This window comes from Neoarius graeffei, chromosome 20 (assembly GCF_027579695.1).
Source record: "Neoarius graeffei isolate fNeoGra1 chromosome 20, fNeoGra1.pri, whole genome shotgun sequence".
Lineage (NCBI taxonomy): Eukaryota > Metazoa > Chordata > Actinopteri > Siluriformes > Ariidae > Neoarius > Neoarius graeffei.
In genome coordinates, this window is record NC_083588.1 from 53,213,216 (window position 1) to 53,240,979 (window position 27,764).

The following is a 27,764-nucleotide window of genomic DNA, read 5'->3' on the forward strand; positions in this document are numbered from 1 at the left end:
TAATCAGGTGTTTTACACCTCAAAGCTTTTCATCAAAAAGCACCAAATCAGAGAGAAAAATGTATGAACACACACACACACACAATGCTAATGGGGGAATATTCAGTACTAGCGGTGAATATCAAAAAACCCACATATGGGCCTGGAAAAGCAGAAGATTGTTTTTTTTTATATTGAGATTTTTATTGTACTTTAAAATTAAGGAGCACAGGTTTTAAATAGAGCGAGACGGATTAGATTGCTTATTGTGATATTCACTGAAGATGCTTATATCATAGCATTCTCACACCCCAGAGATGTAAACAGCTTGTGGCATGGGGTTGTTCTGTACAGAGTTGTAGATCAATGTGTTTTCACTTGTGCGTGCGCGTGTGTGTGAAAGAGAGAGAGAGAGAACTTTCTCTGCAGCATCCTGTGCAGCTCTTTCCTTTCACTCTCCATCAAACTGATGGACACAGACCCAAACCCACGCTGATGCTGTTAGCGGAACTCAGTTCACATCCCTTCTGGCATGCATTTCCTTTCTCTTGATTGTTCCTGCTGCTGAACTGTATCAGTTTTGTTAAGGTTTGACCTAAATATTCAGTCATTCTTTTCTGTATACTTTTCGGCCATATTATTTCAAGCGAGAATGTTTTAATCTGTGTACTAGAGGTGTGCAGTGCAATCCTCTGGGACCCAACAAAAAAGTCTTCCTTGCATGAGCAGGCAATATACACTCAATAGATAGTTTTCACTGACGTCACGGCACTCCGGGGAACGCCCCCCAGCCGCCATCCTGGGGGGCAAACAAAACGGACCATCGCCACTACGTTATCTCGGACAAATTTATGAAGTTATATAGTCAGTTTTCTAAAATAAAGATCAATGTCGGCAAAATCAAGCAAACAGAAGTATATAGATACATTAGACGACATCTCACAACAACGGTATGCAGCCAAACTGGCCTTGATTGGGGGAATTGACCCCTACGAAGTGGACAAAGATGCATTTTCAAGTGACTATGCAGGGCTGCCAAAGCCTGAAACTGCCAAAGCCTGCTCCAAAGCCTGAAACTGACTTCATCAAACTTTAAAGGCTGTCTGATATATACAACTTTATATATTCACAGCGCGCCTTTTGGCGGATGCCGCCTGAATCGCGCAGAACAAAAAAAAAAACAGTTTAAATTGGGAAGCTGCGCACATTTGCGCAGTCCTGCACACCACTCAGGCTGCACAAATGTGCGCAGCTTCCCGATTTAAACTGTTTTTTTCTCATCCTTATACTTCCTGTTTCATGGACTGTAACAGATTTGCTTATTTAGTAATTTTAATACAGAATTTACTTTGAAATTATAATCAGACACTCCAACGCCCCCCCTAAAAAAAAAGATCGGATCTGCGCGATTCAGGTGGCATCCGCCAAAAGGCGCGCTGTTTGCATCCCAAACACAAATCAAATCATACAGAATAGACCTAAAATGTTTTTCAAAAATGACCCTTGCGTGAGTGAAGTGACAAATAGAAACGTGACAAACGAGCGATATTAAGTGTACCGTACATTACAATGTAAACGTACACTCAGCGGTTCCAGTTAGGCATTCTCCAGAGAGTGTTCACATGATGTTTTGGTTTCCAAAAACAAACTTAAACACAATTGATTGTTTATTTAAACAACTTACCACTTATACTGTAAAATGATCGGAGCAGACTTTGCTGTGTTTGGAAGGCTGATAATCCTTGCGGTTGATTCTCGCAAGCCATAGATTTCTCCTTTGTATGCTGAGTTTGTTTGCTGCCTTTGTGCTCCCGTACAGTGGGAATTCCATAAAAGCTCCGCTTGACTTCATCATCTGACCTATTACGACAGCCGTGAATACAACAGGTGTGCACCATTGCTAGCTTTAAATAGTAGTAATGTAACTATAAATGTAAATAATATATAAATGAATGTAACTCGCGCGCTACAATGTGTGCTCAGTGACCCGTACGGTAAGCTGGCCCTCCAAGATGGCCGCCACCAGGGAATGCCCGACTCTGTGACGTCATGTGAAAACTATCTATAGAAACTTGTTGTTGATGCTAAGATTCCTGTTCTTGGCTGGCAGGAGTGGAACCCAATGTGCTCTTCTGATGTTGCATGCGGAGATGCTTTTCTGCTCACCACGGTTGTAAAGAGTTGCTATGAGTTACTATATCCTTCCTGGCAAAAAATCTCAAACCAATCTGGCCATTTTCCTCTGACCTCTCTTATCAACAAGACATTTGTTTCCACCCACAGAACTGTCGCTCACTAAATGTTTTTTGTTTTTCGCACCATTCTGTGTAAACTTTAGAGACTGTTGTGTGTGAAAACCCCAGGAGATCAGTAGTTTCTGAAATACTCAAAACAGCCCTTCTGGCTCAAACCAACACCCCTGCCACAGTGAAAGAAAGTCATGCTTTGAGATCACAATTTTTCCCATTCTGATGTTTTAACTAAACATTAACTGAAGCTCTTGATCTGTATCTGCATGATTTTATGCAGTGTGCTGCTGTCAAGGGATTGTAAACCATAGGTGCTAAAGAAGGCAACCAGACTTGCTTGAAATCCTTGAAGACGTTTCACCTCTCATCCGAAAGGCTTCTTCAGTTCTGTCTGACTAGTGGGGAGTTCCAGGTATTCATCCTGTAGTGGACCAAAAGCAACCCTAAGGAGAGCCGTTGAGGTCACATGGGTTGTTGACCCCTCTCGGTCATCCTGTAGGTTGTTAGGGTCACTACAGGCCAGGTGCGAATGGTGTTGGCAGCCTAGAGGGTCGTTAGGGTAATCTGTGGGTCGTTCACTCTCTCTGCCATCATGTGAGTCATTGAAGTCAGCTGAGTCTTGGTGTGGATGTGTATTCAGTTTTCTGGGAAGTGTGCCAAGGACTGCATTGTAGGTGGCTGATAAGTGGCATCTCGGACCACCTCCTCTGTTCAGTGATGGTCATTCCAGGTTGACAAAGGTGGCTTCTTTAGCCTTTCGGATGAGAGGTGAAACATCTTCAAGAATTTCAAGCAAGTCCAGTTGCCTTCTTTAGCACCTAAGGTTTACAATGACTGAGAACCTTCACAGACATGTGTCAAGGGATTGGCTGATTAGATAACTGCATAAAACCGTAGGTGTGTGGGTGTACCTAATAAAGTTGCCAGTAAGCGTATAGTGCCTTTGGTATTGTGTCTAAATTTTCACTCGTTCTAGGTATAATGACGTCCCTTGTTTCGCTCTTTTTGCAGAACAACTCCAAGCAGCGGCAGGTGAGGAAAAAGACGGTGTCATTCAGCTCCATGCCAAGCGACCGCAAGATGAACAGCACAGCTGCCTGCATGGCCTTCATGTTGGAGGGATGCGAGATGAAAAAGGTTCGCTCCAACTCACGCATGTACAACCGGTACTTCCTACTTGATCCAGATTTGCACTGGCTCCGCTGGGAACCTTCAAAAAAGGATTCTGAAAAGGCTAAGTTGGAGATCAAAAGTATCAAAGAGGTGCGGTTAGGGAAGAAGACCCCTGTCCTACGCAGCAACGGTCTCTCAGATCAGTTTCCAGATGAGTGTGCTTTCTCAATCATTTATGGAGATAACTACGAGTCTTTGGATTTAGTGGCAAGCACAGCAGATGTGGTCAGCACCTGGGTGATGGGACTACGCTATTTGGTCTCTTATGGACGGCACATGGTTGGAGTGGTTGAAGCCACTCAGCCGAGCTTAAGAACATCCTGGATTGGCTCAGTGTTCGAGTTGGCTGATGTCAAGAGGCAGGGTCACATTGATCTGTTCCGTGCCACACAGATAATCAAGGGGCTTAATCCAGGCATGAGGGAGTCACGGATTGAGCTGAAGTTTAAAGAACTTCAGAAAGCCAAAGAATGCTATGGCGAGGCCATTGACCTCGACTTGTTTGTCGAGGCATATTGTGAATTGTGCACAAGACCTGAGATATTTTTCCTGCTTGTGCAGTTCTCTAGCAACAAGGAGTACCTGGATTCTAAGGACTTAATGTTGTTTGTGGAAGTTGAGCAGGGAGTAGAGGGGGTGACAGAAGATATGTGCCGTAAGATTGTGAGAAAATATGAGCCATCAGCAGAAGGTCGTGATCACGGTTACCTATCTATTGATGGTTTTACACATTACCTCTTGTCATCTGAGTGCCACATTTTTGACCCACAGCACAAAAGCGTTTGTCAGGACATGACACAACCCCTGTCTCATTACTACATCAACTCCTCGCACAATGCCTCCTTGCTGGAGGACCATTACTGGGGTTCCTCAGACATTAGCAGCTATGTCCGTGCTCTACGCATGGGCTGCCGCAGCATAGAGGTAGTGGTGTGGGATGGCCCTGACTGTGAGCCTGTAGTCTACGTAGGCAGCTCTGTGGCCTCCCAGTTGGCCTTCTCAAAAGTCCTGGATGTCATTAACCAGTATGCCTTTGAGAGCTCAGAGTACCCTCTTATTCTGTGCCTAGTGACACATTGCAGTGTCCCACAGCAGAGGGTCATGGCCCAGCACATGAAGAAGATCTTGGGGGACAAACTCCACACAGAACCTCCAAGTCCTGAGGAAAACTATCTGCCCTCGCCAGAAAAACTAAAGGGCAAGATACTTCTGAAAGGGAAATGCCTTCCACCTGACATACAGGATTCTGAAGGGGAGGTGACTGATGAGGATGAGGGGCTTGAGATGTCACGGCGCATGGTGGGAGCAGACGAGAAGGACCATCTCAATGGTTTTGGTTGCAAGAAGCTGCAACTTTGTAAAAAATTGTCAGATCTCGTCACTCTTTGCAAATCTGTCCAATTTAGAGATTTTGAGTCCTCCAAGAGGGAACAGAAGCACTGGGAGATGTGCTCTTTCAACGAGGTGGATGCTAATCGCTTTGCTAATGAATACCCCGAGGACTTTGTCAGTTATAATAAGCGATTTCTATCACGGGTATACCCAACTCCCATGCGCATTGATGCCAGCAATATGAACCCACAGGACTTCTGGAAATGTGGTTGTCAGATCGTGGCTATGAATTACCAAACGCCAGGCCTGATGATGGACCTCAATTTGGGTTGGTTTAGGCAAAATGGCAACTGTGGTTATGTGCTACGCCCTGCGATAATGCGCGAGGAGGTCTCGTACTTCAGTGCCAATGCTCGTGACTCTTTACCTGGCGTATCTGCCCAGCTCCTCCATATCAAGGTGATCAGTGGCCAAAACCTGCCAAAACCTCGAGGCTCAGCAGCAAAGGGTGATGTGGTTGAGCCATACATATATGTTGAGATCCACGGGATCCCTGCTGATTGTGCTGAACAGCGCACAAAGACTGTATCACAGAATGGCGACAATCCCATTTTTGATGAGAGCTTTGAGTTCCAGATCAATCTCCCTGAACTAGCAGTTTTGCGTTTTGTAGTTCTTGATGATGATTATATTGGGGATGAGTTCATTGGACAGTACACCATACCCTTTGAGTGTCTACTGCCTGGATATCGTCATGTACCGCTGCAGTCACTTACCGGAGAGTTTTTGCCCAATACCACATTATTTGTTCACGTGGCCATTACGAACAGGCGTGGTGGAGGCAAAGCTCACAAGAGGGGTCTTTCTGTGAGGAAGGGTCGCAAGGCAAGGGAGTACACTTCAACCAAGACCACTGGGATCAAAGTGATAGATGAACTCTTCAGGGCTTCCACGCAACCACTTCGGGAGGCAACAGATTTGCGGGAAAATGTGCAGGTAAGGCTTATGCAAAGTTTATTTGTTAGAGGTAAATAAAATTGTAGGCTGCAAGAAAAGAAAAGAGTGGCTATAAAGCACCATACAGTTCTGTACATTACCTTATGACTGTCTGGTTGAAGAAAATTCTCCTTTTCAAATGTCATAGATAATTTTATTAGCCTGCAGTGATGCCAGCTAACCATATTGGATAAGAAACTTTGCAAGCTGAACATTTGATCAGCTGAAATGTATACTTGATCGTTTGAGTAGCTTTGGTATAGAAGTTGACTTTGTGCTACTTTGAGAGACGTTTCTGATGAATGAAAATTATCAGCGGTACAATATCCCAGGCTACAACTTGTTTGTAACAAATCGCCAGAAGTTGACTAAAGGCGGAGTCGCTGTTTATGTCAGTGACAGATTCACATGTGTAGAAAGACGTGATTTATGTGTCAACGTGGAAGGGGAATTTGAATCGATTTTTGTTGAAGTTCAAGCAGTCACAAATCAAAAACATGCAATTGTTGGGGAGATTTATAGAGTCCCTGATGCAAATGATAAGGTATCTCTTGAAAGATTTGAAGAAGTTCTAGAAAACATTGAACAGGTGCAGGTCAATGATATAATTATTGGTACAGACCAAAATATTGACTATTTAAAAATGTACAACAATAACTTGCCCGAAAAATTGCTGAACATATTTCTCAGCTCAGGCCTTTTGCCAACAATTACCCTCCCGACACGCATTACGAATTCCTCAGCAACACTGATTGACAACATATATGTGTCCCAGGCAAATGTTAGTAATTTGTGTTCATATGTATTGTGTACTGATATCTCAGACCATCTGCCGGTTCTGACTCTCATTGGAGAATCTAAACTTGTCAAGGATAAAGACAAATTCCTGGTACTTAAGACAAGAAAGTGTGATGCAAACGCCATCGCCGCTATTCAAGAATCGCTATCGTCCACTGACTGGACTTCTTTGAAAGATTTGTCCCCTGATGAAATTTACGAGTGCATTATTGGCACACTGCATAATAATATTGACAAGTTTGCTCCAGAAAAAACTGTGAAAATCCCTCGTAAATCTGTTATCAGGGAACCAGGGATGACTGCAGGTCTTTTAAAGTCCTGCAAAATGAGAGACAAACTCTTTAAAAAACAATTGGGGAAGGATAATTCTGATCGGGCTCGGGTAAAGTTTCTGCAGTACCGCAACTTATTTAATAAGTTGAAAAGGTGCTCAAAGGAGACCTATTATAAAGAACTACTCTCTAAATATAAATCTGATCTTAGAAAAACCTGGAGTGTTTTAAACTCTATTATTGGACGCAAAGCGAAAAGATCGACTGGCGTGGGGTTTCTAAAAACTGACGGCATTACTATAACTAATCCGTCTGAAATTGCGAATAAATTCTCAGAATATTTTGCCAACATCGGCCCGATATACGCTCGAGCAATAACGGGGAGTATTAAGACTTTTGAACATTATGTGGGGAACAGAAATAATCCTCATTCATTGTTTCTGAACCCAACAACTGCAAAAGAAGTTGGAGAGATTATCTCCTCGTTTAAGCCTAAAAAAAGTTCTGGTCACGACAACCTGAGCATGCAAATGATTAAAGATCTCTGTAATGAACTATCAGATCCTTTGTCGCAATTAATAAATAAATCTTTTTCTTATGGGTATTTTCCAGACAAGCTGAAATTGGCAAAAGTTGTTCCAATACATAAGGGCAAGGAGAGTCACTTGCTCAACAATTATCGACCAATATCGCTCATATCGAGCATATCTAAGATTATTGAGAAAGTGATGCATAAGCGGCTGTATCTGTTTATGTGTAAAAATAACGCCTTCTTTGAAAGTCAGTATGGCTTTAGAGCAGATCACTCAACTGAACAAGCCGTACTGGAGTTTGTTGGAGATACGCTTACGGCCTCTGATAAAGGCCAAAATACTTTGGCCACGTTTTTAGATCTATCGAAGGCATTTGATACACTAGACCATGACATATTATTACGGAAACTGGCCTTCTACGGTGTGAGAGGAGTGGCAAATGAATGGTTTAGGAGTTATCTATCTGACAGGAAGCATTTTGTCCGCTATAAAGGAATAGACTCGTGTAAGCATGATCTTAGTTGTGGGGTGCCGCAGGGCTCAGTTCTCGGGCCTCTTCTTTTTATTATTTATATGAATGATCTGCTTCAAAGTTTAAGAACCTCAAAGGCTATTTTGTATGCCGATGATACAACCATATATGGCCACGCTCACAATATCGACGAGCTTTATGCTAACGTAAACTTAGACCTTGAATCTATGTCTGATTGGTTCAGGAGCAACAGACTGTCGCTCAACATCTCAAAAACGAATTATATGCTTTTCAACAAAAGCAAAAGTAGTGAGGAAGCCATCGATAGCTTGAACTTGTCCATATGTGATGTGGTCTTAGAGAGAGTTAATAGCACAAAATTTCTGGGAATTATCATTGATGATAAGTTAAAATGGTCGGATCATATAGATCACTGCTGTAAAAAACTCGCCAGTGGACTGTATGCATTGCGTATGGCACGAAATATTTTATCTGCATGTAATATGAAAACTTTGTACTATAGTTTAATCCACCCTTACTTACAATATGGAATACTGCTTTGGGGGTCAGCGACAAAAACTTGCTTGAAACACATCAGCGTCCTGCAGAAAAAAGCGATAAGAATAATAACCAACTCCAGATATAATGAAGCATCCTCTCCACTGTTTAAAGAACTGCGTATATTAAAATTAGAAGACCAGTTTAAACTCCAACTTGCAAAATTCAGCTTTCTTTTTAGTTGTCATAAATTACCACTCCCTCTGTGTCGAAAATTCAATTTTAACCACGACATTCACCCCTATGATACACGTCACCGACAAGATATCCATATAAACCCATATAAAACCAGTACCGTCCACGACAGCTTCCTTCACCTTGTCCCTGAACTCTGGTCAAAACTACCTGTAAATCTCAAAGACGCCAAATCCATTAAATCTTTTAATTCTAGGGCTAAATACCACTTATGCGAAAAATATTAGTCACCACTTACTGTTCTTCCCCACCTAAATGTTTTAATGGACAATAATACAGTCATGGTACGAGTATATTTATGTAATTTTGTTGTCAACTTTCTTTTTTTTTCTTTAAATTTTTCCCCTCGATTTGTCCCATATGGTACAATATACTAACATATTTTGAGTTTTGATTATTTCTGTATATTTCATTTTTTTCGTTAATTTTACTATTTTTGTTTTTTTTTCTCATTTCTCATGACTTTTTTTTCTCTTTTTTATTTTTAATAGGGTGTCCTCCAGCCACACAAATGTAAATAATACTATTGGATGTATATAGTTAATTTGGCTGACAGACTATTAGTCTTTGGGGGTCACCTCGGAATCGCGTTTTGTAAATTTTATGTTCAGATATATGTATGTGTAAATATGAATTTCGAAATAAACCATTCATTCATTCATTCATTCATTCATTCAAGCTCCATCTACCACCTGAATAGGTTACTATATGCTTTATGAAGCATTCTTTGTTATCTCCCTTAAACAACATATTTGATCATTTGATTTTCCTCCTTAAATATTTAAGCACTGAAAATATTCCCAGTGCTTATACATCACTGCCTGTTCATCATGCCTGCCTTACAAATATTATTATTATTAGATTATATATGGCCCATTCTATAACTGCGGGTACATTTCAAGTGTCTACTCTGTTAGTCATCGTTAAACTGGACAATCCATTAACAGAATCGATGATAACAGAGTTGACATTTTCCACCATTTTGTGTCTTAACTCCACATGCTAATGTCAAACTAACTACCACTTAGCATGTGTCATAAAACAGAATTTTATGGATTTTAATCTTGTTATTGTTTTTAAAAAATGAGTGAGAGAGTCACTCCACTATCACAATAACAGATTTGACGAATAATTAATCAACTGCTGGTACAGTATCCTCAACATTTTGTTCAAATTAATGAGAGAAGAAACATAACATGCCTCACTGCCTTTCTAAAGTTTCCCACCAGAGGAAGTGACATCTCTCGGTGCAGGTGTCACGCGTATTATTAAAAGTTTTTGTCGATTTTAGGCAGTTTTATAACTAGACTTTCTGTGCAATTAACTTTATAATAGTTAATAGGATAAGCCCCAAAAAACAGATAGTTAAACCGAACCACTTCATGTTTATTCAGGTTAAATGTATGACTCAGTAGTCAAAGACAGCCAATAATGTGGGGGGAGGGCGGGGAGTCATTTAGTTAATGTTTTATGGACACGTTGGGTCTAAAATGTACATCAAGCATTGCTGTTGGTGAAAGTTTGTCATAATTAGGATGCAGTGCTGCAGCACAGCAACCTATGGGCTCCCTAGGGGAGCCCATACCGTAGGTTGCAGTGCAAAGCACTGCAACTATTGTTCTTCTACGTGTTTCTTCTTCTTATTCCTACGCAAATTTCGATTTCGAATAACTCAATAACCGTACGTCGCACACAGACAAACAATATATCAAAACGTGCGGCTCGATCGGACTCGCTATGCTATTACTTTTCTCTACAGAATACGATTTTTTCGCGACATAGTCGCAAAAAATCGTCGAAAAAACCCCCATTCATTTCTATGGAATTAATTGAAAAAAAAGCACTTTTTCAACGTTTTTCAAACGTCCACTGCTCTGGCATGCTTTCACCTAGAGACGTGATTCAAACTCTAAAACGTAGGAAAACTTCTCCTCTGTGGATCTGGCATTCAACTTTTCTGCTAGGTTCTACACTTTCGGATCAGTCCTGGCTCAAATGCCATGTGGGTTCCGGGAGAAAATCCAGCTTTTGAATGGGTGTCTATTGCGTTACACACCAGTGCAGCTCGTTTACTTAGAGTGTAGAGAGCTTGAAAAAATAGCTCAAAGTTTCTCGCTTAAACTGTGGTTTCAGCAACAAATTTCACTCTACAGACATAAATTTCTCAAAAGTAGTAGTAAAACTTGTCCTGATTCACACAATGTGTCTACCTAAACGATAGGATTTACAGTTTTTGAATGAGAAGCCTCAAACTGAGGAGAGTGCAGCCGAGAGGCCTCATTGACACCCATTATAAACGTGACAGAAAAGTCACTCATTTTTAACTCGCTCTAGTGTCCTCATTTTTAACACTACAGACAAAAAATTACATCAGTTTATTCAGGAGACCCTTCTAGCGCTCACTGTGAAATAATTTTGTGAATAGCTGCTTTCGTTGTCGAGTTATTTGTCGTTGTTCGAGGCCTGGTCCTCAGCAAAAAAACAGCAGAAACCTGTTAAAATCTTGTGTGTCTTGGCTCTCCTGCTCAGGCCCGTCGCCATGCCGACTGGGGCCAGTGAGTGAGCAGAGAGGGGAGGCTGCTGTCTCAAGCACACACACAAATCATGCTCAAAATTTCAAACTTAAACTGTGTTTTCAGCCACAAATTTCACACTACAGACATAATTTTCTCAAAAGTAGTAGTCACACTTGTCCTGATTCACAAAATGTGTTTACCTAACCGATAGGATTTACAGTTTTTGAATGAGAAGCCTCAAACTGAGGAGAGTGCAGCCGAGAGGCCTCATTGACACCCATTATAAACATGACAGAAAAGTCACTCATTTTTAACTCGCTCTAGTGTCCTCATTTTTAACACTACAGACAAAAAATTACATCAGTTTATTCAGGAGACCCTTCTAGCGCTCACAGTGAAAGAATTTTGTGAATAGCTGCTTTTGTTGTCGAGTTATTTGTCGTTGTTCGAGGCCTGCGCCTGAGCAAAAAACAGCAGACACCTGACAAAATCTTGTGTGTGTGTCTTAACGCTCCTGCTCAGGCCCGTCGCCATGCCGACTGGGGCCAGTGAGGGAGCAGAGAGGGGGGGCTGCTGTCTCAAGCACACACATAAATCATGTCATTGTAGCTTCATAGCAGGTCACACATTCACGGCCAGCAAACATGCGTGACCAAATTGCTTCGCGCACTGCATCCTCCCACAATTTCCCCCGGGGAATTGTCCGATCTAGTTTGCATTATTGTTCAAAACTTATTCAATAAAGAATTCTTTTGTGGAGACACAAAATGTACCCTAAATTCTAGAATGACCCATATATATATATATATATATATATATATATATATATATATATATATATATATTTAGTACTATAAGCTATTAAGCCTATCCCTGTGGAAACCAAGGAGTTATTTTAGGCACTATGTTGTCTTAATAAAACAAGGACTGGTCCATGGTGACCAAAGACCTTCTTTAAGCGGTTTTAATAGACGCTTGGGGAATGCTGGAGGATTTTATGTGTCAGATGTAACTAGCACCTCATAGTCCAGTCTGCAAACTGAGGACATTATTGAGAGAGACAGAGAGGGTGTCGGGCGTGCGCGTGTGTGTGTGTGTGTATATATGTATATATATATATATATATATATATATATATATATATATATATATATATATATATATATGAATGAGTGATTCCACGCTTATGGGTACTGAAATGGGGACATGAACTTATTCACCTAAAACCATTTCTTTTTTTTTACCATCAGGTCACAAAACATGTAATCTTTAATGAATGATATGTTAAAAGATAACTTTAATTTTCTGAGATGTAATAAAAACATATTTATATGCCAAAGTCAAGCCTATGAGTTCCAAAATGATGTCTGTTCCATTACTTCTGTTACGATTGTCCATCTCGCGTCTGTTACAAATTAATTACAATCTAGCTCTATACCATGTTAATCTTATTGAAAGAATGTGTATGTTTATTCTACTACACATGTTTATTAATTGTATTTGCTAAAACATCACCATCCTATGTTTCAAAAAGTAATTCTACATTGTTAAAATTGAGAATCTATATGTCCACAACACTTCTGTTACGTTCTGACTTTGGCATATAAATATGTTTTTATTACATCTCGGAAAATTAAAGTTATCTTTTAACATATCATTCATTAAAGATTACATGTTTTGTGACCTGATGGTAAAAAAAGAAATGGTTTTAGGTGAATTTTTAAAAATAAGTTCATGTCCCCATTTCAGTACCCATAAGCGTGGAATCACTCATATATATAAAAATAAAAAAAATAAAACTCTCACATACACACGTGTGTGTGTGTGTGTGTGTGTGTGTGTGTGTGTGTGTGTGTGTGTGTGTGTGAGAGTGTTATTTTATATATATATATATATATATATATATATATATATATATATATAATTTTTTTTTTTTTTTTACAATGAAGCTCATTAGTGATCTAGATGATTCTGTAAGACTTGATCATGATTTTCTCAGCACTAATGCAGTATTTCCTTCGCTGGAAAAAGTGCTTTGTTGGCCTTATTACTTAATCGGTACATCTCACAAAAGGGACTAATACAATGAGACACTGCAGGTTGACAGCTGATGATTGGACACCGAACACACAGACAGCAAAGAACCTGTAGCAGTCATTACAGCTTAAAGTGTCAGAGCTTAATTGTTATTTCGTCTGGGCTGTCTGCATTAATAATGTTGAGATTAATGAGATTAGAATGCTACATTTGTCTGTTTCAGGCTGTTATTTATGATCATCTTAAATGGTTTATCACTGTTTATTGACAGCACACAGAAGTACTAAACTAGTAACCCCAATGCCATTTAACACTATCTTAATTTACAATCAGTAAGGGTGCAAATGAACTTGATTAAAACCAAAAACATGGATTGGTTCCTTCACATGGTCTTTTTTCTGCAAAGTTTTTAAAGAAAAAAATTATAACCTGAGTTAGAGTAGAGCGCACATGGAGCACAGCTCCATACTTAAGAGAATATGGTCATGCATTGACCTGATTTTTGATAGCTTTGGCGACCGTACGATGCCTATGTACCACCAGAGCGAATCTGATCGTAAGTGCAAGGCAACATATCTCATAAACACTTAACCACCGGACAACAAAATTTGTATCTTTATTTACATAAGAAAGATGGGTTTTTAATCCAGCACTTATTTTTAATTTGCTTTAAAAAAAAGTGATTATTTACTCACACATTTTACGAAAAATACTGATGAAAAAACATAGGGGTTTTTTTCATAGCAGGCAACATATTTTTGCATTGTATGCTTTTTTTTATCTGAACGATTTCTTAGTCTGCACACTCGTGTAAGCATAATTATTGTATAGTGCAATTGCATTTATAAGCATCTTTCCTTCATCGTTGATAATCTAAAACTATCACGGCTCGATATCGATTAGTTCTTATGTCTGATAATATTTAATGGTAACTCTATAGTAATGATGTAACGTGAAAGTGCTGGTTCACTGCTGTCCTCCAGGCACCCAGCAGAGTCACACCATAATAAATGTGGTGGTGGTGTTTCTGGCGCATGGCATGTGGTGTCAAAGAAAGGAATAAATATGTATTTGTAACTGCGATGTGTATCTCTTTATTGATCTCACTGTCACAAGACAATGCAGCAATTTATTGCTGTGAAATACACGACACTCCACAATTCAGTGGTTGATTTTGTGCTCTTGCAAATATTTTGCACATCCCAGTGTTTCCCCTAGAAAATGTTTGAAGGTGCGGTGGCAAGACCTGCGCTCAGACGTCCCACCCCAGTACGAGGATAAAAACAGCCAACAGCACAGAAGGCTATACATAGATTAATCCATCAGTCATGACTTTAGCCCACAACATGCCAGCACATAACTGCGCAGAATAAAATGCTAAAACAGCCAACAGTACACAACAAAAGCACCTCGGTAGTAGGCTAACTCAACTTAAACAACTTGCTCGTATCAGTACCAATGCAGTATAGAAACATTGAAAACAGAGGAAGCAGTGAACTCGGCGGTGCTAATAGAAGTAACCAATGACTTGTGCTTAAAACTTCCCAAAGGCCTGCCTGCGTCTGTCATTGGCCTGCACGAACTCCTTTGCGATGGCTGTCATATGTCAGTTTGTTCCAGAATGTCACAGTGAATATGGCAGTTCATCAAGTCATTCAGTCTCTTGTGTCATTGTGGATCGGAGGTATGATTTCAGTCGACGAAGTGTGGAAAACAAACGCTCTGCTGATGCCGAGGGCACGAAGGCCAAAAGCCAGGGCACCGAGGCCATAAAATAAAACAATGATTTTAAGTTCATGTCTATAATGAATTTAATTTAAGGACTAATGACTCTTCTGAGGAAGATTGGAGTCCCGGTCAAAACTATCAAGCAGGTAAAGAAACATCTACAATATTATGTCTGAAGATAAGAAAATATTGAACACATCTAAACTTATCAATCCATCACTCACTTCAAAAATTGTAAAACGTAAACCTATATCCTCCCATAATTTTTGTTCAATTGACACCAAATGTGCAAGAGCATCTTCAGACTGTACTACTACGCAGATTTTTGATTAATCAAAATTGAGCCTGGAGTTCATCAAAATGTTTGACTGTAAATGGAACGTATACTAGCATGCAGGCTACTGATTAACCCATAAGAGCCCAGACCGATTTCTCAATCAAGGAAAATTATTGAGGAAATAAAATGAACTAGACGACAAAGAAAACATTTCTGACCTTTTATTTTTTAAAATAGCACTTTCATGTCTCAAGATCTGAAATATTAAATTGCAAATTTGCAGAACACTGCGACACTATTACACTGTTAACCCCAAAGTTCATTCTATGCAAACAGTTTGAGTAAATACCACTTTTAAAGATTCGTTTTATTGCATTACTTAAACAGTATGAGTATATGAAGAGTATATGAGACAGTCATTGGGTGTACTCATTTTTGTAATTTAAACAAACTTAAACTATCCTGTTTTACCTCAGGCCACAGTGCTGCCCTGTTGTGATTGGCTCAAAACTCAAGACAAGTTGAGTTGACGGCTACAGAGGAAGTTGCGCCATTTTCTAATTTACACAGAGCAATTTAAGGTCTTTGCACTTTTGACAGCAAGCTAATTAGCATGTTAGCGGCTACAGTCGGTACTCGGCACGTTAAAAGTGGGTCAACGTTGTAACGACATAACGCTACTGTACAAGCAATGCTTATTTAACGGTAACAAACTTAAGCCCTATATGTTGAAATTCCTGTCTTATTCGTTTGTTAATTTATCACACAGTCTTACCTCAGTCAACTTCTTCCCTCCTTCTGTGAAAATTCAACGTCTCAGACGCGGACACAAGTGGGCGGGAGATGCGTTTGATTAAGTCTTCTGATTGGCTGGTGATAGATTGGTGGACGGGGGATGCGTTTGATTAAGTCTCCTGATTGGCTGGTGATAGATTGGTGGGCGGGGGATGCGTTTGATTAAGTCTCCTGATTGGCTGGTGATAGATTGGTGTCATTATAGCGCGTCGGAGCGGTTCATGTCAGGCTCGAGTCCGCTCAACATCAAAAAATATTGGTTTAGCCTATTTTTTAAATAATTTTCAAAAATAATTTTCAAAAAGTTACCCGGGTCACGGCCCCCCTTCAGGAATTCCTGAAGGTGTGGCGGCAAAAATCAAGGTGCGGCGGCCCGCCGCAGCCAATTGTACATAGCGGAAACACTGCATCGACTCATCAGGAGCTCTGCTTTTTTTGCAGTGACTAAATATATTATGTGTATATCTGTGTTTATTCTATCCACATTCACTGGATATGAGCAATCACATGCTCCGATTGGCTACTCTACTACTAGGATATCAGCTCATATACCGTGAGTAGAGAAAAACAAAATGGCGGCGTGTGTTGCTGAACCAACCGAGGATGAAATAAAAACTTGAAAATAAACCCCCCCAAAAATACAAAAAAAGCAACAAAATATGGAATAAAAGTATTTGATGGTAAGAACGTATCTTTTTTTTTTAAAGAATTATTATTATAGCATTTTTCACAAATTGCTCCTGTCATTTCGCCGGTTTGTTTACATTCTAAGCGGAAATGATTTTGTCGGACTTTTTGTATAAAGTGTTTATTTATCGAATTTGCAAAAAATAAAAAATGCTCAGTTTCTCAAAATCCAGTGAATGTGGATAGAATAAAACAGTTATTCCACTCAATCTCGTCGTACATGGCTTATAGCCGACTCGGCTATCAGATCACGTACGACTCAATTTCGCGGAATGACTGATAAATATCTTCCAAAGCAGTTACTTGCTTTCTGTCCAAATACTTTGCAAATAATGTAAGTCAATTTCCAAAATTTCAACAGGGGCAAATGTGAACCTGTGTGTGTGTGTTGAGTCTGCTATTACTTACGTGAATATTCCAATGAAGGGCACCCAGATGCCACATAATAACCGTTGTTATTGTTTAGTTCAAGAAACTGGAGATGTTTATGTACAACCCCGATTCCAAAAAAGTTGGGACAAAGTACAAATTGTAAATAAAAACGGAATGCAATAATTTACAAATCTCAAAAACTGATATTGTATTCACAATAGAACATAGACAACATATCAAATGTCGAAAGTGAGACATTTTGAAATTTCATGCCAAATATTGGCTCATTTGAAATTTCATGACAGCAACACATCTCAAAAAAGTTGGGACAGGGACAATAAGAGGCTGGAAAAGTTAAAGGTACAAAAAAGGAACAGCTGGAGGACCAAATTGCAACTCATTAGGTCAATTGGCAATAGGTCATTAACATGACTGGGTATGAAAAGAGCATCTTGAAGTGGCAGCAGCTCTCAGAAGTAAAGATGGGAAGAGGATCACCAATCCCCCTAATTCTGCACCGACAAATAGTGGAGCAATATCAGAAAGGAGTTCGACAGTGTAAAACTGCAAAGAGTTTGAACATATCATCATCTACAGTGCATAATATCATCAAAAGATTCAGAGAATCTGGAAGAATCTCTGTGCGTAAGGGTCAAGGCCGGAAAACCATACTGGGTGCCCGTGATCTTCGGGCCCTTAGACGGCACTGCATCACATACAGGCATGCTTCTGTATTGGAAATCACAAAATGGGCTCAGGAATATTTCCAGAGAACATTACCTGTGAACACAATTCACCGTGCCATCCGCCGTTGCCAGCTAAAACTTTATAGTTCAAAGAAGAAGCCGTATCTAAACATGATCCAGAAGCGCAGACGTCTTCTCTGGGCCAAGGCTCATTTAAAATGGACTGTGGCAAAGTGGAAAACTGTTCTGTGGTCAGACGAATCAAAATTTGAAGTTCTTTATGGAAATCAGGGACGCCGTGTCATTCGGACTAAAGAGGAGAAGGACGACCCAAGTTGTTATCAGCGCTCAGTTCAGAAGCCTGCATCTCTGATGGTATGGGGTTGCTTTAGTGCGTGTGGCATGGGCAGCTTACACATCTGGAAAGACACCATCAATGCTGAAAGGTATATCCAGGTTCTAGAGCAACATATGCTCCCGTCCAGACGACGTCTCTTTCAGGGAAGACCTTGCATTTTCCAACATGACAATGCCAAACCACATACTGCATCAATTACAGCATCATGGCTGCGTAGAAGAAGGGTCCGGGTACTGAACTGGCCAGCCTGCAGTCCAAATCTTTCACCCATAGAAAACATTTGGTGCATCATAAAACGGAAGATACGGCAAAAAAGACCTAAGACAGTTGAGCAACTAGAATCCTACATTAGACAAGAATGGGTTAACATTCCTATCCCTAAACTTGAGCAACTTGTCTCCTCAGTCCCCAGACGTTTACAGACTGTTGTAAAGAGAAAAGGGGATGTCTCACAGTGGTAAACATGGCCTTGTCCCAACTTTTTTGAGATGTGTTGTTGTCATAAAATTTAAAATCACCTAATTTTTCTCTTTAAATGATACATTTTCTCAGTTTAAACATTTGATATGTCATCTATGTTCTATTCTGAATAAAATATGGAATTTTGAAACTTCCACATCATTGCATTCCGTTTTTATTTACAATTTGTACTTTGTCTCAACTTTTTTGGAATCGGGGTTGTATAATTTTTGGGAGGAGTCTCCAATGTCAGTGCTTTTGTAAAAGTGAGAGGAAAATTTTTTACATTTTCTAACACAGGAAGTCTTCAGGACAGAGGTTTTTCCACTTTGTGGTTTCTCTGTAATATAGCGTGCTGCATTTTTTGTCTCTTGCGTTAAAGATTTAAAAACAAAACCAAACCAAGACTAGATTACACTTTTTAATGTAATCTTAAATGATTAAATTAGTCAGTCCTGTAATTTGTATTCAATCGCAGATTAAATATCCTCAGTAAGCCATGCAACACTGCTCTCCACTCCATCCATTTTCTTTGTTCTGACACAGAATACTTCAGGAACAATCACACCGAGTTACTATGGCACTGGAAACACCAAACTCACTTATACCTGCATTGTGTAATGAAATTAGTGATTTGCCAGCATGTGTAATTACCTGAAAATATGACGGCATGATGAATGGAAGATGATTTGCACAAAATGAAGATGACAGTCATGATGAATTACTTTCCTCCTCCTGTTCCAGGACCTCCACTTTCATTTCTGTTTTTGTAATCATAGGAAAGGTGCGTTGTAGTGCTAAATTTTCCATTAAAAAGTTATCTAGTGCATGGTTTCAGGAAATTAGACTTTTTCATCTAATCTAGATCAAGAGTTGATGAATAACTGCTCAGGGCTTGTATTTCCTCTTTATTTCATTGCTTTTTTGGGGTGGGGATGCAAATAGAGATTGAAGCCGCGTATTTTAATCAAAATATCAAGTAATTACTCAAGTTTTCATCATGCATCTGATTTTTTTTTTTTGACAGATCTCATCTCTGATGGTAATGAATTATATATGAGACTTATTAGGTCAACTTATTAATTATGAGACAATCTTTGGCGGGTTTTAGTCATTACAGCAGAAACATCTTTTAAAAGTTTGTGACATTCATTGTCCTTAATCCTCTCCCTTTTTCTGTAAGTGCTTCCAGAAACTGGAACTCTAAGTCATGCTGCAGTTCTCATTCATATTTGATTTACTCCAAATCAATAAGACTAAATCATGTTGCAAGGATTGAGCTGTGAGAGATAAAGCTAAATCCGTTATAAATAACACAAGTTCATCCTGGAAGTGATCGATATGCGAGTTAGAAGTGTCGGCAATTGGGTGATAGCCTCTGAAACATCAATACACACGCAGAAGACGAGCTGGGGAAAAATTATCGAAATGTGTGATGGAAGAAGCACCATTTTCCCGCGCTCTTTGTCACCGTGTGTGTGTGTGTGTGTGTGTGTGTGTGTGTGTGTGTGACATCATGGGGCTTGGGCTATGATGTGAAGGGTCAGTAAACTCAAGGGAAATAGAGTGATGCAGCACAAGAGAAGAACAAGCTGTGGGTGGAGAGAGAGAGAGAGAGAGAGAGGCAGAGAGAGAGAGACAGAAAGACAGACTGAGAGAGTGCGAGCGAGCACAAATGCGCATGTGTGTATGCATTTTCTTGTGTTATGGCTCAGCAGATAGTTTCCTTGTGGGAACCAGATGTCCCAGTGGATATTTTCACTGTGTGCTTAAAACAAACCATTAAACTCCCTCACACCCAAGAACCCAAAGAGAGAGAGAAAGATACAGACCAAAAGACAGATATTGATATTCCTTAAAGTGCCATTCCACCATTGGATGTATTCTTTGGCATAAAATACAATATATTTTGACAACATATATAAATGGTATCACTAGATAGAGAAATCTTTTAGCTTCAAAATGATATATCAAACGTCATTTTTTGACAACGACAAGTATATTAATTTTGCGACCAAACTCACCTACCCTTTTAATTTCCGCGCGTGATGTCATCGGCAGGTTCCCCTTCTTGTGTACCACGTGACGTGGCACATATTATCAGCAATGGCGGATAGAACGCGATAAAAATAATACCAATAAATCTAGCTAATACCAATAAATCTAGCTAACTGAAAGATTAACTCAAAATTTTTCGCAATTTTTTTGGCCCCCATATACGAGGAGAAATGACTCTCTCACTTTGGGGGTTTCCTGGTCTAAAAATAGACCAACACGTGGTACACAAGAAGGGGCACCTGCCGATGACATCACGTTTCACTACCGCGCGGAAATTAAAAGGGTAGGTGACTTTGGTCGCAAAATTAATATACTTGTCGTTGTCAAAAAATTATGTTTGATATATCATTTTGAAGCTAAAAGATTTCTCTGTCTAGTCATGTTGTCATAAAATATATTGTATTTTATGCCAAAGAATACATCCAATGGTGGAATGCCTCTTTAAGGTTCACTCATCCTGAAGAATTCAAGAGCCGGAGGCAGAGTCAGATCCAAATCTTACCCAACAACCCTCTGATAAAGTTGGATCCAAAATTCAAAGGAAATCTTGAACGACTTTTCGAGATCATAGTAGAACTCATAACCTCAGTTTGGTTATATCTCATCTCATCTCATTATCTCTAGCCGCTTTATCCTGTTCTACAGGGTCGCAGGCAAGCTGGAGCCTATCCCAGCTGACTACGGGCGAAAGGCGGGGTACACCCTGGACAAGTCGCCAGGTCATCACAGGGCTGACACATACAGTAGACACAGACAACCATTCACACTCACATTCACACTTACGGTCAATTTAGAGTCACCAGTTAACCTAACCTGCATGTCTTTGGACTGTGGGGGAAACCGGAGCACCCGGAGGAAACCCACGCGGACACGGGGAGAACATGCAAACTCCGCACAGAAAGGCCCTCGCCGGCCACGGGGCTCGAACCCGGACCTTCTTGCTGTGAGGCGACAGTGCTAACCACTACACCAACGTGCTGCCCTGTTTGGTTATATGTTTAATTAATTCTGTGAATATACGACCCATTGTATAACTGCGGGTACCTTTCAAGTGTCGACTCTGTTCGTCGTCGTCAACTCTGTTGTCGTTAAACTGGGCAGTCCGTTAACAGACTCGACGGCAACGTGATTTTTTTTTTCCCCACCATTTTGTGCCTTAACTCCACATGCTAACCTCAAACTAGCTACCACACGGCATGTATAATAAAATCCATGAAATTGTTTTTTAATCACGTTATCGTTTTTTAAAAAACGAGCGAGAGATTCACTCCAATATCACAGTAATGGATTTGATGAATAATTCATCTACTGTTGGTGTATCCTCAACATTTTATTCAAATTAATGAGGGAAGAAACATGACGTACCTCACTGCCTTTCTGAAGTTTCCCACCAGAGGAAGTGACATCTCTTGGTGCAGGTGTCATGCGCATTATTAAAAGTCTTTGTGGATTTTAGGCAGTTTTATAACAGAGTTCACAGAGTTGACAAGAACATTGGGACGGATGTAAAAGATATTTTTTATTACTGAAATTTCACATAATACAGAAAATAGACTTCCTATGCAGGGTGGCACAGTGGTGTAGTGTAGTGCACACTGTCACCTCACAGCAAGAAGGTTCTTGGTTCGAGCCCAGTGGCCGGCGAGGGCCTTTCTGTGTGGAGTTTGCATGTTCTCCCCGTGTCCGCGTGGGTTTCCTCCGGGTGCTCTGGTTTCCCCCACAGTCCAAAGACATGCAGGTTAGGTTAACTGGTGACTCTAAAGTGAATGTGAGTGTGAATGGTTGTCTGTACGTGTTAGCCCTGCGATGACCTGGCGACTTGTCCAGGGTGTACCCTGCCTCTCACCTATAGTCTGCTGGGATAGGCTCCAGCTTGCCTGCGACCCTGCACAAGATAAGCCGCGACAGATAATGGATGGATAGACCTTCTATGCAATTGATTTTATCACAGTTAATAGAATAATCCCCAAAAAACAGATTGTTATACTGAATCACTTCATGTTTATTCCAGATGAATGTCTGAATCAGGAGTCGAAGATAGCCAATAATGTGGGGGGAGGGGGAGGAGTGATTTAGTTAATATTTTATGGATAAATTGGGTCTAAAATGTACATCAAGCATCGCTATTGGTGAAAGTTTGTCATAGTTTGCATTATTGTTCAAAACTGATTCAATAAAGATTTCTTTTGTGGAAAATAACAAAAGGTTTATCTCGGAGATGCGAAATGTACCCCGAATTCTAGAATGACCCGTGTGTAGAGCCTCCTATTTTCTGTTTCAAAAAACATTAAATTCCGTTTCAGAGAATGGCTAATGGGCGGCACGGTGGTGTAGTGGTTAGCGCTGTCGCCTCACAGTGAGAAGGTCCAGGTTCGAGCCCTGTGGCTGGAGAGGGCCTTTCTGTGCGGAGTTTGCATGTTCTCCCCGTGTCCGCGTGGGTTTCCTCCGGGTGCTCCGGTTTCCCCCACAGTCCAAAGACATGCAGGTTAGGTTAACTGGTGACTCTAAATTGACCGTAGGTGTGAATGTGAGTGTGAATGGTTGTCTGTGTCTATGTGTCAGCCCTGTGATGACCTGGCGACTTGTCCAGGGTGTACCCCGCCTTTCGCCAGTAGTCAGCTGGGATAGGCTCCAGCTTGCCTGCGACCGTGTAGAACAGGATAAAGCGGTTAGAGATGATGAGATGAGATGAGAATGGCTAATTCCATTTCAATTCTGTTTCAGACAATTAGTTTCAGTCATATGCTCAAATGACAACTAAATTGGCATTTTTAGATTTTCAACATATAAAATACATAATTCAGAATCAGAATTCTTAAGTACATGTAATAAATGCATGAAATTTTATGTTTCAGGTAACTGGTGTTGGGAGGCATCTGCATGTTTGTTGTCCTTGTGCATCTCTCCCTGTAATCCTGCTTTACTGGCCTGCTGTAGTACAACTTCATATAAAGCTTTAAACTTTCTGTACACAGTCGAATATCTTAATGCACCTTAGAATCAACACGAAATTTCACTTCACTGAAAGTGTTTTTCATTTATTTAAGACTGTGGTTAATTAGTGCTGTTAACTTGATTGTTGACTGGCTCCTGCTATTTTCTTTAAAACTTTATATTGCATATTAATACTTTTATGGTTATCCTTACTCTTTATACATGTACATTTTAAATAAAACAATCGCACTTATCATTTTATCCATGTTTTTCAAACTTTTATTCGTTGTTATGCTTACAATGTTTTCAGTGCAACGACAGGTCTAACAGTGTGTGACAGTGTCCATTTAATATACACTTTAAATGATTCAAATTATTTAGCAGTTAACTCTTATTATTAGTTTAATTTACATTTTGTCTGTAAATTATTCATTTAATAATGCACAAGTCTTCAAACTCTTTATATAGAAAATCATTCTTCGGAACATAACTTCTTATTTAAGAACATAAACCATTAAATCATGAAAATAATCAGTTGCTATTATATAATAATAAACTGAAAAGCCTTGGTGCAAACTACTAATGGAAATCTGACTGTTCAAAATCACCATTATAATACAGCATTAGGAGTTCCTTTGTGTTTGAAAATATTCCGTGGCCACGCGTTAATAACGCGTGGGAACGAGATCCTATTCCGTGGCCACGACTTGTTTAATGCGTGTGAACGAGATGATTATTAGGTGGCCACGAATTAATAACGCGTGGCCACGAGAAGTGTTAGTCATTTCATCACTGAGACTGTTGACTTTCTGGCATCAGTAGCTTCAGCCGCAAATATGGACAAGTTTGATCTGATTTCGTTTTATTTTAATCTAGGAATGAATTATAATGATATCCTTAAATCACTTGCAGTTAGACACGGAGTAATTCTGAGCAAGAGACACTTAATTCGGCTGCTCAAAAAGCACGGGCTCAAACGTAGACAATATGCTGACCTCGGGGAAGTTATAGATTTCATCATGCAGGATAAATCCTGTATTTATTGCACAATTGACGGCCGCTCAAAAACTGGACGTCATCCCATCAGGCTGGAACTTGAATCATCTCGTGGCCACGCGTTATTAATTCATGGCCACCCAATAATCATCTCGTTCCCACACATTAAGCAAGTCGTGGCCACGGAATAGGGTCTCGTTCCCCCGCATTAAACAAGTCATGGCCACGGAATAGGATCTCGTTCCCACGTGTTATTAACTCGTGGCCACGGAATATATATATTTTTTTCACCCATGTCACCAGAGGGGCTCCGTAGATTCCGTTTCTGAGCATTAATTCCGTTTCTGACCCCAATTTCCACGATCTCTGTCTGTTTTCCGCGATCGCGGAAAATCGGAGGCCCTCCGTGTGTGTGGTGTGTATGAGGGGATTCCAGATTCTCTAAGAACTTTGACGATTCTGGACACTAAGCACGTGTGACTCTTCTCTCATCAGAGCTCAAGGCCAGATTACGATGGCTGAAAGGATGAGAACTGCAGTGTCTTATTATGGGTCTTGATAAGATCTGTACTAAAGAATTCCACAGAAATGGGGAGTTAATGATTCCAGCATGTTATATTGACAAAAGAATATACCAGGTGTGGCCAGAGAAATGGTGATGCACTTTACAGAATTCCCATGGAATAGTGATTAAAGAGGGAATAATGCAGTGATATCCCAACCAACTGGTCCCTATCCTTTATCCTGGTATACTTTTTCTATGAACATTTTTGTGTTTCTCCAACTCTCACATTCACTCAAGGTCTGTTAATTAGTTGATTAGTTGGATCAGATGTGTTAAAGCAGAGAAAGTAAAAGACATACTAGATCAGATTACTCCAGGACCAGGGATTGTAAACTCTAAGCTAGAACTTGGTGTTTCTTCTCACCCTAACACCGCCTGGTAGTGAGGTAGCCCATCCTGAGATGCATCGATACAACATGCAAGGATCACCTCCCTGAAGACACATCAGATTTTTCTATGCAGACCAGTAAAGCAAATTAGTGAACCTTTCAAAAAAGTGAACCTACTAAGCTCTTATTAGATGTACTCATGAACTCGCTTTGAGCACGAATAGAGGTGGGTCATCACTGTTTGTTGGTAAAGCAATATTTAAAGTTTAAACCAGAGCAAAAAGAAAAGGTTTGGAAAACCTTTCATATTAGTCATAAGGTTTGGGGCACATGAGGATGGGGTATTAATGTAGTTGAGGCAAATGGAGATAGGACAGGAATGGTGTTGGACCATATGGGGATGGGGAGGATATGGTATTGGACCATGTGAAGGTGGGGTGTTGATGGATGGTGTTGGGCCACAGGGGGATCAGTTGTTGATGGTGTTCAGATACATGGGGACTATGTGCAGATAGTGTATGGGTGTATGTAGGGATGGTGCGGGGGCACATGGGGATGAGGTTGGGATGACATTGGGGCCCATGGGGAACATGTGAAGATGGTGTAGGGTACATAGGAATGGTGGTGCACCACATGGGGACTATGTGTGGATAGTGTATGAGTGTATGTAGGGATGGTGTGGGGCACATGGGGATGGTGTTGGACCACATGATGAGGTTGGTATGACATTGGGGAACATGCGGAACATGTGAAGGTGGTGGAGGGCACATTGGACTGGTGGTGCACCACATGGGGATGTGGTTTGGATGGTGTTGGAGCAAATGTGGATTTACTGGGGGGATGGTATTGGGTAATATGGTAATGGGATTGAAGCTACATGGAAATTGGTATAGTTGGCGTTAGGTCCATGTAGTGATTGGTAGGAATGGTGTTGAGTTACATCGTGATGTTGGGCCACAAGGGATGGGGTGAGGATGGTATTGAGCCACATAGGTATGAAGTAAGGATGGTGTTGGGATAGATGCAGATGTGGTGGGGATGGTGAAAGGCACTGATGCACATGGGGAAGGGATGAAGATGCTGCCTGTGGCATAAATAGTATTAGACCATGCTTAATATTGGATATGAACAGAAATATTCCTGTGTCTAAGCCTTAAGAGACTCTCAAAACCCAACTAACATGTATCTAGTAAGCAGACATATTCTTCCTAGACATGCAAACTTTGATTGTACACACACAAAAACTCATGGTTACAAACACCCAGTTTCTTTGGACTGCTCTGGAACACTAAATCCTTGATATGAGAGAGCATGATGGTGTCATGGGAATCTACACCAGCATCATGAAGTGCCTCTTTCTTCCAGATTAAATAGAAGAGGTCACACTCTGCAGATCCATGGCGCTTTGATGAAGTTCACCAGTTTTATAGCTCTCTGGTGCTTATTCGAATGGCCTCATCTTGCACTTAACATCTGTCAGATTGCAGAAGGAACGTTTTTACAGAACAAACCTTCGCATGGTTTACAGTTTAATGATCCTTTAGTTGCCGAATGCGCTCCCATTATTAACTAGCGCATGCCTGTTCCTTGGCTCCTGACTCAGCAGGGAACACTTACTTTCCCCAGCAGTGTGTTTGTTGCAGTAAAATGGGTCAACAGATGTGACATAGTAAAGAAGTTGGTACACTTAAGTGGAGGTGACTTTCGAAAACCGGAGGTCAGCTAGATAGGCATTCTTGCATTCACATGATGCGGAGATCAGCTGAAAACTATAGTTACTATAATTTTTTAAAAGGATATGTCATTTTTAAATGTAAAATACATTTCTAAGGTGTGTGTGTGTGTGTGTGTGTACATCTCCGACAGAACGCAATGGTGTCATTTAAGGAGCTATGTGGGTTGACCCCAGCGGCTAACATGAAGCAGTGTATCCTGACCGTCTCATCATGGCTGCTGAACAGCGAAAAGTCTCTGTGTGTCACCGTGGACTTGAGCGAGTCCTACCCCACCATGGAAGCCCAGGGTGCTGTCCCTGAACTACTGCGCAAAGTTCTTATGGCCTACGACACGGTAAGCTTGCATGCAATCTTGCCAGCATATTTATCGAGTATTACCTCAATCTCACCTCATCAACACTTACAGGATATAGGGCATATTTCTCTTATATGCTTCAGGGCTGAATGCTAAGATGCCAAAATATTACACAAAGAATCTCTGGTGTTAGCCTGATGCACTGATAGTTTAACAAATAATGACTACTTTAGTACAAAGACCACTGATGAAATTCTCCCTTCTGGCTATTTTATATATATATATATATATATATATATATATATATATATATATATATACTAAGTAACTTTAAAAACGCACATTGATAAAACTTGCTGAATTCTTGCTGAGTTTATCT

General features: G+C 40.4%; 1 protein-coding gene across 2 annotated transcripts in view; it reads left to right on the top strand.

Annotated features, from left to right (window-relative positions):
* plcl5 (phospholipase C like 5) overlaps window positions 1–27,764 on the top strand; it is a 229,225-nt gene that overhangs the window by 152,052 nt on the left and 49,409 nt on the right. For both annotated transcript variants that reach the window (XM_060901979.1, XM_060901980.1), the window contains exons 2-3: window positions 3,240–5,729; window positions 27,221–27,424. In XM_060901979.1, the coding sequence (XP_060757962.1) occupies window positions 3,240–5,729; window positions 27,221–27,424 (2,694 nt within the window). The remainder of the gene's footprint in view (window positions 1–3,239; window positions 5,730–27,220; window positions 27,425–27,764) is intronic.